The sequence below is a fragment of the Ornithodoros turicata genome, chromosome 4 (assembly GCF_037126465.1).
Source record: "Ornithodoros turicata isolate Travis chromosome 4, ASM3712646v1, whole genome shotgun sequence".
Classification (NCBI taxonomy): Eukaryota; Metazoa; Arthropoda; class Arachnida; order Ixodida; family Argasidae; genus Ornithodoros; species Ornithodoros turicata.
In genome coordinates, this window is record NC_088204.1 from 70,546,029 (window position 1) to 70,563,547 (window position 17,519).

A 17,519-nucleotide genomic window follows, 5' to 3' on the forward strand; every position below is an offset into this window, starting at 1 on the left:
TCGGCACTCCTGGAATAGCCGGTCACCCGTTTCTTATCCGATCTCTTCCTGATAGTTAGTAGAGCGACGCTCCGAAGAAGAAATATGTGAGGGCCGTGTTCCGTATCTTTTTTTTTTCTAGCTGTGCCAAAATTAATAATAATAATGGCACTGTGATGTTACACATAAGGTTTGTCTGTGCAGTGTGGCCACATGTTGCACTTGCCGCAGGGTAGGACTGCGGAAAATTTGGACCACCGCGCTTCTTTTGACGCGCGCCTCAAATCTCCGACACACGGTGCTGGAAGCAATGTTTACCTCCTCCACATTGCTACTGCGCTCGGCCGGGATCGAACTGCACCAGGAGACGATTTTAAAAATAATCTACAAGGAAATGTCTACAATTGTAGGAATTTATCTACAAGGAAAGGAAAAGGTCGACTGCCGGAGGCACGGGAAACAAATTATACAATAACTATCCCGTAATGAGGTGGAGTAACGTCTCTTTCATCACCATCAGCAGCGGCATATGACTTACGTAATATATTTTTGAGGGTACCTACTAGAAGAATGGAGGTATATTTCTTAATATGCAGCAGGGCAGACATTTCGTGACCCCTACATTAGTGAAAGAATCACTTGTAATGAGATAATTAAAAAGCTGCATATCATCATCTTCATGCATTTATCGTTGTTCATCTCGTTTCTGCGTTCCGAGAAACTGTCTGGCTACTGAGACACGTGCCTGACCGTGCATGGGCTTAACGTAAAGGCCATGAAGGAACGGAGAGCGTCCGCTGTAGGGTGGCCAGAGCCGTTTATAGGGAGAGTTTGGCCATTAGGAGGAGCCTAACTTGAAGCGCGTCATGCGACGTTACGGCTAAACGACCTCCCTCCCCGTGCTCTATTTTTGTTCCGCCGACAGCCGGTTGCCGGCGCTGTATTTATGCTGATCGTTGTTTACGATGCAAAGAGGGAAGACACGTGCGTACATCGTCTTTCCAAGGTGCATCGACCTTTTAACTCTTGCAGTTTGGCAACAAAGCCCCTCTTATCGCAGGCGGCTGTGGGTCATAAAACGGTTATTCCTGTAGATTACGTTCAGTGCGACCACAAAGCTGTGGACCAGCCGGCGGACAGCATCAACCTGGTGCGCACCAGATGGCTGAAAAGTGGATTCCGCTTGGATTCAGGGTTTTTGGGCGGCGCAACGACGCCTCAGACGTGAAAACAATCTGAGTGCCTGATGTACAACGAACAAACCTGATGTACCTCTGTCGTCAACACAGGCTCCACCCATGAGGCAGCAAAAGATCAGAGAACGCCAAAACGCTTCCTATAAATGGCTCTGAGGGTGGCTCAGTACTAGCTCCCTCTGCATAGGGTGAAGACAACCGCCTCGTCTGCAACGAATTTCCACCATCTTGACTCGAATGAACAGCTCGCGATGCGGTCACAAAACTGTATCGATACGCTTAGCGACCCACTACATTTTGGAGTTGAGTAAGTATGTAGCAGATGTGGTTCGAAAAAGTGGGTGATATCGCTACACAGAATTCATGCGTGGGCGTCAACATGGCGGCTTTGCGGCATTAGCTTCTACAAAGGGTGACTCCACCCTACACAGAGGGAGCTAATGTTCAGGCACCCTAGTCCACTGTTGCTTACTGGCACTGCCGATCGCTGCATCGTAACGCCGAACGTGCGCGTGCAATAAGTGGCGTCATGATGCTGCGATACTCATGCCATACCAGCGTTGCACGATCACGGCCGGCGTTACGATGTAACGATCTTCGGCCCTGACCGACCTGGGCCGACTTCTAGGGGAACTATATACATATGTCGGCACAGTTCCCTAGAAGTCGGCCCAGGACGCACATTCCCCCAGGGCACCAGTCGTGACGTTGCCCACCTATGTGAGGCCGACAACGGCGAGCCATTTCACCACCACGACCACCATCTTCGGCGGTGCCTCAGGCAGAGAATACGAACATGACTCAACACATTTATTCTTAACGCATTCCCACGCATTGGAACGCGATAGTGTGAACCAGGCTTTATGGATTGACTTCGCCGATGTCTCGGATCGCGTTTCCTGGGCGCAATTAATCTATGTATTTATTTAATATTTGTTTTAGTCTACAAAGAGGCTGGAACCAGCATCAAAAGCCACTCCACGTGGCTTGACGAGGTCACTGCTCCCATACAGCAGCTGCACCGTCACGTCCACTTCAATGACAACGACAATAACGATAAAAACAACAATACGACTAAACAGACAAGAAACAATAACGACGATGATACACATAAACATCTCACCAAAATAAAATAAGAGACAAAGCAGCATAAAAGAAACAGAAGAGACAAAAAAAAATACAGCTTGCCAACTCATAATCGATAATTAAACTATGACATACTATAAAACACCTCATAGGTTATGCAGTCACTATGTGGAGAGGAAAAACTATTAAATCTATTTGAGGTACTGACGAAACCTAATTGTGGCAGTGATCGAGAAAGTATTTAAAAATGGTATTCCTGGAATATTGTGGCAGTTCTAGAGCGACTGTATTTAAAAGTGCAGGAATTGTATGTTTCAGCATTTGCTCGCCATAAAGTGTTTTACACTTTGGAACAGCCCATCTTTCATGATGCCGGGATGGATAGGTAGGTGCTTTAGGCATCAAATTTGCAATATCGTCAAATACAACATTATTATTCTGAAGTGCGGCCAGGCTAACGATAATTTGTAGTCATACAACTGGGGGTATAGGAATAAGATTATGTTTTAAAATAAGCCCATCTGTGGTGTGATGATATGCTAGGCCCTCAACAACACGAAGGAGCTTTCTTTGAACTACAGAGAAACTGGACATTGGATGTACTGATGATACAACAGTTTATTACCCTCAACCGATAACACACACACCGACAGCACATAATAACGTATTCCAGCTGACTGGGCACACTTGGATATACGTGAATCGGGCTAGCGTGGGCACTACTAAGCAGACATCTCACATTTGCTAAGGAAAATTAACGATGCTATGCGGCATGCGCCCTCTCCGAATGCCAACGTTTCTTAACACAGTCGCCGTCAGCTTTGCAGGAAAGCCCCAGTTCGTACGGGTCTGTCGCCTTCTGAGGGAACTGTGGCCAGCTCCGTGTGTGTTTGTTTGTGTGTGTGTGTTGGTTTCTCCTTTTTTGTTTTCCTTATTTTTTGTTTTTGCTCTGTTCTGATTTTTGAGTTTTCCTATTTTTCGTTTCTGTCGTCTTTTTTTTCTTTTTTGCTTGTCTTCTTTTTCGCTTTTCTTTTTCGTTCTTCTTTTTTGCTTTTCTTTGTTTACTTTCTACTTTTCTTGTTTAATACTTTTTTTTGCTTTTCTCCTTTTTCGCTGTTTTCTTCTGTTTTGGCTTTCCTTATTTTTTTCCTTTTTCTCCTGCAGTAGCGCAGTCTAACGTTTCACTCTTTTTTTTCATATAAGCATATATGTCTTTTAAACTATAGGACCTCCATCTGTATATTCACTGTATGTATTTTGTTTGATGAACAATAAACTACATTCGATGGATCGATTGATTGATTGATTGATTGATATCCCCATCCCGATGATGGTCCTAAGCAGAGTGCGCAGACTAAGAGCACGTAGCTCGTATCTGGCACGTACTCCTTGCAGAAAAAATAATGGTAACCACGCCTCCTGTTATGTTGATACTATAACAGTCATCTCAGTGAAAATAATTATCGGTGTAGACATGATGTAGATTGATTGGTCACGACTCAAAAAGCTAATTTAGACGACTCGCTGCTGACTGCTGCTAGCGTGCTAGCGCGTTATCGCATGAATTGGGACCTAGTTACAGTATAGAAGACATTCTCCTGGTCTCAGCGACTATGATGCAACCAATCCGAACTCTCCTGGAGGTGAGCATGGATTCCAGGTTCAAGCTGAGTTTCAGGATTTATGTGAAGCAACCGCGATCCATTCTGCAAAAAATAGTCTTCAGAAGTTTTAATTTGTTGGGAAGTGTCTGAAACGGTAGCTTAGATGGCATTCAGTAGGGGGAGGCTACCATGCATACATGTCAGCAAAGTACGTACGGAAAGGTCAACGAAAGCAAAACAAAAATCTGGGGCAACAGGCAATGCCGTGCCTCAATAAACACGCAAACATAAACTAGTAAAGTAATCCTTACATCCCTAACCTATAGTCTAATCGATATAACCCTGATACCCTTATAACTTTACGATATTCGCAAGTGATCGATCGAGACGATATAAAAGGCCTCAGTAACCAAAGCAAAACAAAGACAAAAACTTCCGAAATATGACGGATGCGCGTTCGCAAAGTTACCAAATGTTACTCTCCCGATCGGCTACTACTAACACCGCACACTCTTGTGGCATCGCGCACTTGTACGTGGCACGAGGAATAAGAATATAGTTCACGTCGTATGTCTACAGTGCGTCGAACAATTCTGGACACCCTGTTGTGTTCGCTGTCGTCGCAATAAAACTCGAATAACCGCGATTCTTGCAGGATGTGGGACAGTCCTTCGAACCTTGGGCCTTCAACTTATGTAGTTCTTACTGGAGTCACTAAATAGGGGTACAGAGTATCGCATTCCTTTTCCGCGCCGGAGCCGCCGTTCGGTGTCTGCCATTGGGCCGATCGTGTCATGTGGTTTTTCTTTCTAGGAACGCGCCGTTCATGATGAGTTCCCTCTATCCAAAACCGTTTTTTTTTTCCGATGGCGAACTGGCTTTACTGCGCGCTGTTCTCGGGCGGAGAAGCGGGAGATTGGCGTCCCATTGCTAGGCGACGCAACCGCGCCTCACCCAAGATGGCGGTCTCGCTCGCCGGCGTGGCTCACTGTCGCTACTCTGCTCCTTATTTGGTGACTCTAGTTCTTACACCCGACCAATTGGAGGGTGAGTTATTTCGGTCGGTCGGAACGACCTCGCGTGCAAAGCGGTCTGTCTGCTCCTTGGACAATGCATTCGATATGCATCGATGTTTTTAATATATATTATACATTCACGTCCGTTTCGATTAGTCGAAAGCCTACTGGACATTAGGCAAAATAGCCTTTTCTATTCCCATTATTTTTGCAATATCACGTAAATAGATCGATTCTACAGTGTGTTTTACTTTCTACTTCGTGTTAAGAATCGGTATGGTTAGCTGATATGGTTTCATTATGCAGGCTGCTCCGTCGTTTTGTGTAAATGGAATCTTCATCCCGTTTCAGGCTAAGAAGGCTTGCCTCCTGGTCGCGATCGAGCGATTACAGGATGGACAAACGCTGCGGGACTCTGCGCATCTGGAGCAGGCGATAAGATGATTGCAGGGAAGAAAGATGGTATGTCGGTCTCCAGTTTTGCAGACGATGCACTTGCTTAGGTCACCTGTGTCAGCTTCTGTGAAAAAAATTAAAAATAAACAAGTTGTAATGAGAGAGATATAAGGTCTGAACACATGTACAGCCTATTGAGAGCATGCGACTACAACGGTCTGACCTATGAGATTCAAGGTGACGCAGTAATTATTAGGTTGTACGCAGAGCGTCGACGACGAAAAGGACCAAACAAGACGTGGCTGACGGTAGTGTATACATAGGTTTAATGAGAAAGAACTAGCGTCACTAAGCTGATAAAGATGAGGATATAAAACCAACATGTGCTGGCCCCATTGAACCACACATTGTCAATATTGTTAGCAGCAATATCTAAAACTGGTCCACATTAAAGGGACGGTCACATTGGGAAACCCACATATGAAACATATTTATGTATTTCAATATTGACGCATGATACGTATTTGAACGCAGCTCGTTTATACATTCACGCAGTTCAAGAACCAAAACACATCTTGTTTTTATGTAAGAAACAAAAAGGAGAAATTGAACTGGTCTCTCGACGTGTTCTGTTAATGTAATTAATTCACCTAAAACTGCCTCAGGGGTGGGTTTCGATGGTATTAACAAAACTACGAGGGGCGTTCAAGTCAAGCCGGGACTTTCTGTCTCCTGAGTGTACAAATGGCTCGCGCTAATTCTTTTTCATCATTTTCACACGCGACAGACCTCCGCGTTCACCACGTAGTGGTCCCAAGTTTGTGCAGAACAGAAGACACGTGCTAGACAAGATGGCCGACAACGAGGTGAGCGCGCACATCGAACAGGGAATTGTCATGAAGTTTCTCGTGAATGAAGGCGTAAAAACGGTGTTGAGTCGTACCACTGCTCAACGTGCGAGGTCGAATGTCATATTTTTTTTAAATTCCGTGTTGGCGCCGCGAAGCAGCTGTGGCTATGAACGACGTGCAGACGTGGACAGATGGAGAGAGGACAGCAGTGGCGGACAGGGAGTTTAGTATGCGTCCTCGGCCAGGTTAGCTGGAACTAGGCCGACATTCGTCTGCAAAGGTAGTCTTCTTTCATCATATCAAATGCTGGTGTAGTTTTCCTACAAATAAAACTATTTGCACAAAACGCCTTGCACCGCTCGTTGTGAGATCAATATCTGAATTAATTATTGGAAGGTCAAGAACTAGAAAGTCTATATTAGGTAGCACGTACCTTAAAGTAACTCGCTACTTTTCAAAAGTAGCTTAGGAACTTCAAGTTCGTTTTCATTATCTGTAACTTCGTTTGTAACTTGGTTATATATATATATATATATATATAGATAGATAGGGGAGAAAAGACACCAGAGACTGAAGTGGGTCTGGGGAAGTCTACGTTTCGGCGGAAGCTCCGCCTTCTTCGGGACTGAGACGAAAATCTATGTACAAGGTCTTTTAAAAGGTTACAAAAGTGTCGTCACAGTTGGTACAATTCCACTGCGACGACACCAACCAACTGTGACGACACTTTTGTAACCTTTTAAAAGACCTTGTACATAGATTTTCGTCTCAGTCCCGAAGAAGGCGGAGCTTCCGCCGAAACGTAGACTTCCCCAGACCCTTAGTTTAAATGCCAGTTTAATAAATAACTTCCCCTACTCCCTACTTCAGTCTCTGGTTTCTTTTCTCCCCTATCTATATTCAACATCCTGGTCGTTCGAACCTAAATTTTGTAGCGTATATATATATATATATATATATATATATATATATAAGTGAAGAAAAATAGCATAGTCTCTTTGGCTGCACGTTGAACATATGTTGAACATATGTTGAACAATGCTGGTGTGGCGACGTTTGGGAGTTATAAACATATATATATATATATAACCATGCATTATATATATATATATATATAATGCAGGAAAAAAAACGAGTCTAGTGTTATCTACTTGTTTCTATAATGGTTTTTTTTTTCATTAAAGAAAGCCATTAAAGAAACAAGTAGATGACACTAGACTATTAACTATTAGTCTAGACAAATGTTTTTTTTTCCTGCATTATAATTCGCTGGCTTGCACTGTGGCATTGAGGAGTGCTCAGTCACTCTCCCAGGTGTAGATCGCTCGCTGAGTGACCCCTGGTTTGCCAATTCCGAACGATGCGCAGCTACCCAGAGCTGACGAGCCGCAAACACGGCGAAACACGTGTCCTCCGGTGCTGTCGCATCGTTCCGTCAGTATCTATCTATCTATCTATATATATATATATATATATAATTTTTTTTTTTGCGCAGTAACTTAACCGGTAAAGAGCTTTTTTTTTGTCGAGTAACTTCCTCAACTCTGATAGAAACAGTACAAAACAGGGCAGCCCGATTCACATACGGTAATTACAACAAGCACCGCCAGTGTCGCCTTATATAATTTAGTTCACTATTTCATTTGTGCAAGCCCTTTCACCATCAGCACCACCATCATTTCTGCAACACTCTTCGCGATTCTGTCAGAGCTGGGGACCAACATGGCTGCCGCCGGAGGGACATCGCCTGGAGATGTCACCACCCTAAAGACAGAGTCGTGTATGTATGCTCCCTACACTGAAATCTTGTTTCGTAATTTGAGTTGTGTAGCTATTATATGCCACTCCACGCTATCTTTCACAGGCAATACCTGTGGAGCTTTTTGTGGCAACCTAATCATGGAAATTCTAGGTACTTACTCGAAATTTCCTTCGTTCTCACGTTCTCCGGTAACGACACGACTTCTGTCAATGCACGGCGAAGGTCCTCTTCGTCCAGCACGTCGATCAGACCATTGCCGTTAAGCCTCTTTAGTATCGCCAATTCCACGATGAGATGATCAATGCCTTGCGCCGTCAGGCGGTAAACGATTGGTGCCGACATCAACTGACGCAGGAGGTAATTGGTGAGCTCATCCGACTGGCTGATTTCTGCAGTTCGTCGCTGCAAGAGCAGGTGTGGTTAATGTAGTACTTCTAAACTACGGAATGAATTTCAGCATAATGTGGTTGCAGATATATCACAGTGAACAGGTAACTGGTTTTAACAGCCAGCAAGAGGTAGCGACACGTGATGTAGGGGCACTGACCACTATGACATTTCAATGCATACAGCTCCTACGTTCATGGACAAGACTTACCAAAGTGCCTGCCGGATTTTAAAGTTGAACATTTTAAGATATACCGCACATAGCGACAACTTTGGAAAGTTTTCGCAGGAATCGATAGCATAAAACATCGGAATTTTAGCATTGTAATTCTGGTATCAACAGATCCTACCTCGGCCAGGGTATTCTTGTGTGCCTTCCTAATATCGTTGATGGTTGCAGTGCCTAGCATAAGGATTACGTAAGGACAGTTTGGGTACCATCTTGCATGTTCAAGTAGCGGGTCGTCCTCTTCTCCCCAACTGCAAAGGGTGTTGCCACACTGAAAGCAGGCCGTGCGGTCCTCAGCGCCTGTGGAATTAAAAGAATAGAATCTGCGAAACATTCCAACAGAAAGCAGCATCGTTTTCCCGATAGGACGTCTCTGACGTCCTGTCAACCGCGTCTCTGTCGTGGTTGACAGTACAGGGGGCGCAAACTGTCGTCTCCCAGCATCATCATCATCATTTGTCAGCTAGCAAAAGACATAGGGTCCTTGCTCTGTGAATACCGAGTTTATGTTGTATTTATGTCCCTTCGCATACTTGACCAGGGATAAGAAAAGAGATAAGCCCAGTCACGAGATAAGCAAGTAAACCAAAGCTCCTGGAGTATACGTTATCGATCAAACACTCCAATCGGCATAGTTAATTCCTTTCGGAATTTCATTTTCTATATGCAGGAAGCATGTATATTAGAGAGACAACGAATAGATTCATTCCCGGAAATTTTGAGTTACCGGTGGGTAAAGGTTCTCAAGGAAAACTTTGATCTGAAAGACCGTATATTTCATATGTGCAGTATATTCCACGCGGGCACAGTCCCCCCCCCCCCCCCCCGTTAAGTGGCAGTATGTCACTTGCGGCAATTGCTCACTCAACGCCACCATGCTCCACTCCTTGTCTGCCGGTGGGCAGTGCCGTGTATGCCAAAGGGAGTCTGGCCATTAGGAGGAGCCTAAAAGGGAGGCTGGACCTGTCAATCAAACTTAGGCACATTTCCATGGGAGCTGCCATGACACCAAATTTTCTCCAAGGTGAACGATGGTGCTTGGAACGGCGAAGCAGGGATTTCGTGACAAGACATTTTCGCAGACTACTTTAATTTCATACTGTATGTGAGTATTTATCCTCATCTACGCACCTGCAAAATCAGCTTGAAGTTTCGCTCCGCCATCATTATTACGAAACTGGGATGTTTCGTTGCTAATGTTAGGCCTAGGTAAGACCGTGATACCAAGAAAATAGCAAGAAGGACGACCCTTATACGTAGGATTTTGCATTATATAATTGCATTTTATTTATACGTACATCTTTGCTCATTTTTGATTCGGTCTACTTACATTACGTGATTTAAAACTTCATACCGGCAGTCGTCTGCTACGAAGAAGCGGTTGTACCGCTCTCCCGGCCAATCACTTCTGCCACCAACCATTTCCGAAATTCTGAGCCTTCCCAACATGACTCTCTCCATGCAGATGGCTTGATAAAAGTGGTCGCAAAATCCGTCGTTTTGTCTGTCACCAGTGATATCCGTTTCAATCCGAATCAATCGAGTTTCTCCAAAATGGTGGCACCCAGTAAATAAGGGTGAGGTATAAGTACTGGATGGATGTAGTAATAGACAACGGTATTTCGACCTGTGATAGGCTGGATACCTCAAAAAGTTGGTGGAGTCCCAGGTATAAGCAGGTCCCATTAATGGTCAGACTCCCTCTGGCACACACGGCCGTGCCGGTGGGGTTAAGATCACATCCATCTGGCGTCACATGTACTTTCTCCGTCGCGCAGCAGTCACTTCTTCGGCCTGCGGTTGTGACTTAAAGCAGTATTGAGATGACGCCAGATGGGCAATAAATAATGCAGGAAGATGAAACAGCACACAAAACAGCGAATATGTACCAACTACGACCTACTACAGGTTTTCTCGCTCAATTTAATCCAATGGTCACTCATTTTAATCTCATAGTCACTGAATTTAATCCTATGGTCAACCAAATTAATCCAGTGGTCAGCCAATTTAATCCGTCCCATATCATTGCATCTGCCACCATTGGAATCAGTATAACCCGGTAATTTATGACTACTGCTGCACGATAAGGAGATAAATTGCGAATACTTGGTCATTCATTACATTGGTATTGCGACATGCGTTATGACTATCCAGGATTTTATGAGCTTTTCGTGACTATAACCTACATTATAGACTATAACTGGACTAATTTGGAGTAACGTCATTGCAGAGAGTATAATACGATGATCTATGACTATGTGGGATTTTATGGGCTTTTCATGACTAAACCCTGCATTGTATACTGTGACTGCACTATTTCGGGCTACTGCTGTTGGAAATAGAATAATGTCATGACTTATGACTATGCAGTGTTTATGAGCTTTTGATGACTATAGCCTACACTATAGACTATGATTGGACTATTTCGGACTACCCTTGTCGGAAATGGTATAATGACATGAATTATGACTATGCGGGATTTTATGAGCCTTTCATGACTATAACCTACATTATAGACTATGACTGGACTATTTCGAACGCTACCCTTGTCGGAAATGGTGTAATGACATGAATTATGACTATGCGGGATTTTATGAGCTTTTCATGACTATAACCTACATTATGGACTATAGCTGGACTATTTCGGAGTAACCTCATTGCAGAGAGTATAATACCATGATCTATGACTATGTGGGATTTTATGGGCTTTTCATGACTCAAATCTGCGTTGCATACTGTGACTGCAGTATTTCGGACTTCTCTTTCTGGAAATTGAGTAATGTCATGACTTATGACTATGCGGGATTTTATGAGCTTTTCATGACTATAACCTACATTATGGACTATAGCTGGACTATTTCGGAATAACCTCATTGCGGAGAGTATAATACCATGATCTGTGACTATGTGGGATTTTATGGGCTTTTCATGACTCAAATCTGCATCGCATACTGTGGCTGCACTATTTCGGACTTCTCTTTCTGGAAATTGAGTAATGTCATGACTTATGACTATGCGGGACTTTATGAGCTTATGATGGCTATAACCTACATTATAGACTATGACTGGACTATTTCGGACTTCTCTTTCTGGAAATTGAGTAATGTCATGACTTATGACTATGCGGGACTTTATGAGCTTTTCATGACTATAACCTACATTATAGGCAATGACTGACTATTTCGGACCATCCTTCTCTAAAATGGTATAACGACCTCAATTATGACTATGCGAGACTTCATCAGCTTTTATGACTATAACCTAAATTATAGGCTATAATTGTACTATTTCAGAGTAGAGCACTGCACGGGCCCAGCCTTACCCGAAATCCCGAGTGCCCTTTTTACGCGGGCCTAGGCTGGGCTCGGATTTCAGCCACTGGGTAGGGGCTTGGCAATGCCCGCCGTGGTCGGGCATGTAGCGAACATATTTCAGGGGACCGGACAGCTGAATTTTCATGTCACTCTTTTTCTCCATTGGTTATGGGATATCATGATATTTTCATCTGAGAACTGTCACTTTCTTATATGTGATCATGCTTATTTCGCGTAATGGGTCTGGATTTCACACGTGCACTTACACGCATTTGGGGATGATTGGTGTGGCGGGCTCGCTGAGAGTCCGGCACGAGGGTCAGTTAGGTTAGGCGTTCTGACATATTTCGTTCGCTGAGAGTTCGAGACAGGGCAACTAATACCGGTGCATGCGCAATAGACCGGAGATGAATCCCTCTTGAACCACATCGTACATACATGTTTCCCACGCGCCACTGCACGCTGCCTTCCCAAGCAAGTAAACACTAAACACACAGCGGCTTGCCGGTAGAGAAACACAGCCGCTCCGTTCGAGTGTACTTCTCACTGTCCACCAATTAGCTGCGTCCTTTTCCTCGCTGCGTTGCGCTCTTTAGTAAACCTAAATACGCCTCCGGGCCTCGAGAACACATAGAGCAGAAGCGGGCTGGGACCGAGCCTGAGCATGGAAACAGTCGGGTACGGGATGGCCGCGGGCCGGCGGAGTCGGGCCCGTGATGCAAATCTATAGAAGAAGTGGGGCCCGGGTTGGGTGCGGGCCGCAGCGGCCGGGCCTGAAAATTAGGCCCTTGCAGTGCTCTATTTCAGTGTAACGCATTGGATAGCGTATAATACCATGATCTATGACTATGTGGGATTTTAAGAGTTTTTCATGACTAAGACCTGCATTGTATACTATGACTGAGCTATTTCGGACTACTCTTGTTGAAAATTGAATAATGTCATGACTTGTGACAATTTGGGGATTCTATAAGCTTTTCATGACTATAACCTGCATTATAGACTATCACCCGATCAGTTCGGGCTCCCCTTGTTGGAAATAGTCTAATGCCATGACCTATTGCCATTTGAACATTTTATGAGCTTTTTATGACTATAATCTGTTATATGGGCTATGAGCGGACGGTTTCGCACTGGCGTTTTTGGAAATGGTATAATGTCATGACATCACTACTTGGTATCTGATGAGCTTTTGAGGGCCATAGCCTATGTTAATGACTACCACAAGACTAATTTGAACTACCCTAACTGCAATGTGTGCAATGATGTGGCATGTAACTGTTGGGGTATTGACAGCTTGATGTATATGGTCCATTAAACGGAGCCCAGCACTGCCCTCGTCATAACCGATACACCGATAAATTGCCCACTCATACATGTTATAGTCATAAAAAGCTCATAAAATGCTGAAATAGCAATAGGTCATGGCACTAGACCATGTCCAACAGCTCGAACTGATCCGGTGATAGCCTATAATGCAGGTTATAGTCATGAAAACTCATACAATCCCCAAATTGTCATAAGTCATGACAGTATTCAGTTTCCAACAAGAGTAGTTCGAAATAGTTCAGTCATAGTAAACAATGCAGATTTTAGTCATGACAAGCTCATAAAATCCCACATAGTCATAGATCATGGTAGTCTGCAATGAGGCTACTAAATTGTCCAGATATGGTCCATAATGCAGGTCATAGTCATGAAAAGCTAATAAAGTATGGCATAGTCATAATTCATGTCATTTTACCATTTCCGACAAGGGTAGTCCGAAATAGTCCAGTCATAGCCTATAATGTAGGTTATAGTCATAAAAGGTATAAAATCCCGCATAGTAATACGTCATGACACTACTCAATTTCCAGCAAGAGTAGTCCGAAATAGTTCAGTCACAGTACACAATGCAAGTTTTAGTCATGAAAAGCTCATAAAATCCCCCATAGTCATAGATCATGATATTATACTCTCTGCAATGGGGTTACTCCGAAATAGTCCAGTTATAGTCTATAATTTAGGTTATAGTCATGAAAAGCTCATAACGTCCCGGATAGTCCTAATTTATGTCACTATACCATTTCCGACAAGGGTAGTGTCAGAAATAGTCCAGTCATGGTCTATGATGTAGGTTTTAGTCATGAAAAGCGCGTAAAATCCCACATAGTCATACATCATGGTATTACTCTCCGCAATGAGGTTACTCCGAAATAGTCCAGTTATAGTCTATAATTTAGGTTATATTCATCAAAAACTCATGAAGTCTCGCATAGTTGTAATTCATGTCATTATACTATTTCCGACAAGGGTTGTCCGAAATAGTCCGGTCATAGTCTATAATGTAAGTGATAATCATAAAAAGCTCATAAAATCCCGGGTAGTCATAAGTCATGACGTTATTCAATTTCCAACAAGAATAGTCCGAAATAGTTCTGTCATAGTATACAATGCAGGTTTTCGGCATGAAAAGCCCATAAAATCCCAGATAGTCATAGATCATTGTATTTTAGTCTCTGCAATGAGGTTACCCCAGAATAGTCCAGTTATAGTCTATAAAGTAGGTTATAGTCATGAAAACCTCATGAAATCCCGCATAGTCATAATTCATGTCATACCATTTCCGACAAGGGTGGCCCGAAATAGTTCAGTCATGAACTATAATATAGGTTATAGTCATGAAAAGCTCATAAAGTCTCACATAGTCATAACTCATGACGCAATACCTATGTAATAAATGACCAAGTACTCGCAATTTATCTCCTTACCGTGCAGCAGTAGTCATAAATTACTGGGTTATACTGATTCCAAAGGCGGCAGATGCAATAATATGGGTCGGATTAAATTGGCTGACCACTGGATTAATTTGATTGACCATAGGATTAAATTGATAAACTATAGGATTGAATTCAGTGACCATGGGATTAAGATGAGTGACCATTGGATTAAATTGAGCGAGAAAACCTGTAGATTATAACGACCATGTCGTAGGCACTCCATTGCAGCGCCGCATTCTTGGAAGGTAGCGGTGGCGCTACTCATCGTCCCAGTTATTGCTTCCTCAACTTTTACAATACTTTGTTCTTCAACTTACCTTAGTATTTCTGTACAAGCGGTGGATATTCCACACATGTTTCATTCTGAGGTTGATTATCATCATCATTCTACGCGTTTTCATAGGAGGTATTGCTGTAGTCTGCTACGATAGTCGTACATACACTTCTGAGCGTTCAGAATTCAAATTTCCATCGTCCAATCGTGGTGCAGATCTCGCGTGCCGATCAGTAGCGTTCCTAGTGGATCGTGCGGACGGGCTCCTCATAGGGGCTGCTGATTATGACATGGTCGTAATAATCTAGTAGGTCGTGCTGCCAACTACCCCACATGAAGTCGCTAATAAAGGAGCTTCGCGCAGTGTTCAGAACCACCAACGCTATCCCTTACGTACGCAATGGCGATAGCGTACGATGTACTAAAACCCACTAGTATCTTCCTGTTCGGCGGTCTAACAGGGCGTGTCGCACGGGTAGCTAATCTTTTGTGGCGATAAGTCGGTTGACACCGAACGGGAAGATAATGACTAACAAACCAGTTTTCCCTGTCACTTTTCGTCATCTCTTCCTTGTTTTCTGTTGCATTGAATTCTGTCAGCTGTTAGTAAGAAGTTGTTCCGTGAAGCCTTGTCTCTGACTGCGTATCTCCTGCAGCGAATATGTACCATCTACCCCACATGAACTCGCTAATAAAGAGAGTTTCACGCAGTGTGCGGAACCACCACACTATCCCTGGGACACAGGCAAATTCCACTACAGAACGAAGCACAGCGGTAACAACGAAACGTGTTGCACGCTCTTTTCTATTCCTAATTCATGGCCTGAATGTAGCAGTATCAGGTGAAGCCTAGCTGCTTTACGTTTTGTCCCGAATTGCTGGCCATTTGACAGACGAGGCAGGATCTCGCGCGATGTGAAATGTCACCTCATTGCTCGGTTAGTACACCAGTTATTCTGAAGAATGTTTTGTTCGTGCCGCATTCACTCCGCATGGTAGACGTACTAGCGCCCAGAAACACGTTAGAAACGCTTGCAAGGGGGCTTTGGCGATCTCTTTTCAGCGGGTCCGTTAAGGTACCGCGAAACGTCTATGTTTCAGTGGGATACAGTATTCTGGAGCTGTAGGCTTGAGAAAAATAGCATGGCATAAGAGGAAGCAGAATGACATGTAATAAGAAGAGAGAGAGAGAGAGAAAAGGTGCATGTGTTACCAGTATAGAATAATCCTGCCTTGGCCATCTTTTCCTTGTTCCCCTTGGCATGCCTTGGATAAGACTCAAAGGACATCACCCTTCTGTCTAACTTGGCAAACTGGGGGTGAGTTGGTTTTGAAGGAAGAACAGTGTAGGCGTTGTTCCGCATTGTAAGTCCTTCCTCCTGATACGACCTGTTTGATCCCCAGACGTCTGCTAGACGTGTAACCTGTGATGCGTCATCAGCTACGGCAATACCTGAATGCAAACAACGACAATTGGTAGAGGCTTGACCACCATTAGGGACGACACAGACACTTAAGCCTCAAACGTCCAGAAACGACCGGAAGAAGAACAGTCTCTGTTCGAAATATCGGCGGCTTCTGTCCTGAGGCAACTCCCTTCCTACAGAAACTTCCGGGTTCGATTCCCGGTGTCGGAATGTGCTTTTATGTTCAGCACAATCGTTTGGTCATGGAATATGACCGCAGCAAAGTATAGGGCGTTTACGTCTTTAGTCTGTGTGTTCCTCTGTCTCAGGGCTTGCTTTTTGTCATATTTTCCCTGACTTGGTCGAACCTGAAAACCAGCACGTTATATGACAATGCACAAAAGCGGGAAAGCGAGTAAAATCTTGCGCAATGCTTCACTCATAAACAGTGGTGTACCGACTACCAAAACTAGGTAACCAAATACCGCAATACTATTGTCGGTACAAATGTGAAAATGCAACGATGTACCGCTACTGCTGCCAAATAAAAGTAACGTACATACTATGCCGCTACTTATCCGCTACCGTACCCATCTCTATGCAACACCTTACCGTAGCCGTCTTGTTGTCGAGTGTGTCTAAAGACGGTACAATATTTAAGTTCACTGACATAACTTGAATGCAGTATAAAGTATACCACTACTTATATAGCCATGTCTTGATTATCCGGTGTCACGACTCTCTGTCGCTACCGTCGGCCCCGGGTTACTTGCTCATAGGCACCGTCATTGTCATCTTCTACGTGAAACAGTAGCGTTTTACAAAAAAATTTAAGTAATGTAATAATGATAGCGAGTGTATAATAATGATCTGTGTGAGTGACTCCTTGAAAGCAGCCGCAAGTATCTTACTTCGCCCGCTAGTTTCAGACACAGTGCCGTGTACGTTGGTTGCCACAGCAGATTCATGGACGATTCCACTATCGGTCTCCGGTTGAGAGCCTCCGGTCATACTGAAAAACCCGGAGTCGGAATCGCGCCCTTGAAAGAGAAGTGAACGTCTGTTAGCAAGGTATACCATTTCAAGGCCACACTACAAAAATACATCGTACGTTCTATGCCGTCTGTTTCATTATTATTATTATTGTTTTCTGTTTTCTTTGTTTTTTTTTTGTTTGTTTTTTTGCATGTGCCCTTCACTTGACCAGCAACACACGCGAAATAACATACAGTCGTATTGTGCTCCAACACCTCAGGG

At 43.8% G+C, this 17,519-nt stretch overlaps 1 protein-coding gene across 1 annotated transcript in view; it reads right to left on the reverse strand.

Annotated features, from left to right (window-relative positions):
- Positions 1-2,861: 2,861 nt before the first annotated feature.
- Positions 2,862-17,519, reverse strand: part of LOC135391809 (baculoviral IAP repeat-containing protein 2-like) — a 74,830-nt gene continuing 60,172 nt past the window's right edge. Inside the window, exons 15-19 of the mRNA XM_064622280.1 lie at positions 17,174-17,302; positions 16,070-16,309; positions 8,628-8,806; positions 8,049-8,292; positions 2,862-5,401 (exon numbers count right to left, since the gene is read on the reverse strand). Coding sequence (XP_064478350.1) covers positions 5,229-5,401; positions 8,049-8,292; positions 8,628-8,806; positions 16,070-16,309; positions 17,174-17,302 — 965 coding nt within the window. The 3' untranslated portion in view covers positions 2,862-5,228. The remainder of the gene's footprint in view (positions 5,402-8,048; positions 8,293-8,627; positions 8,807-16,069; positions 16,310-17,173; positions 17,303-17,519) is intronic.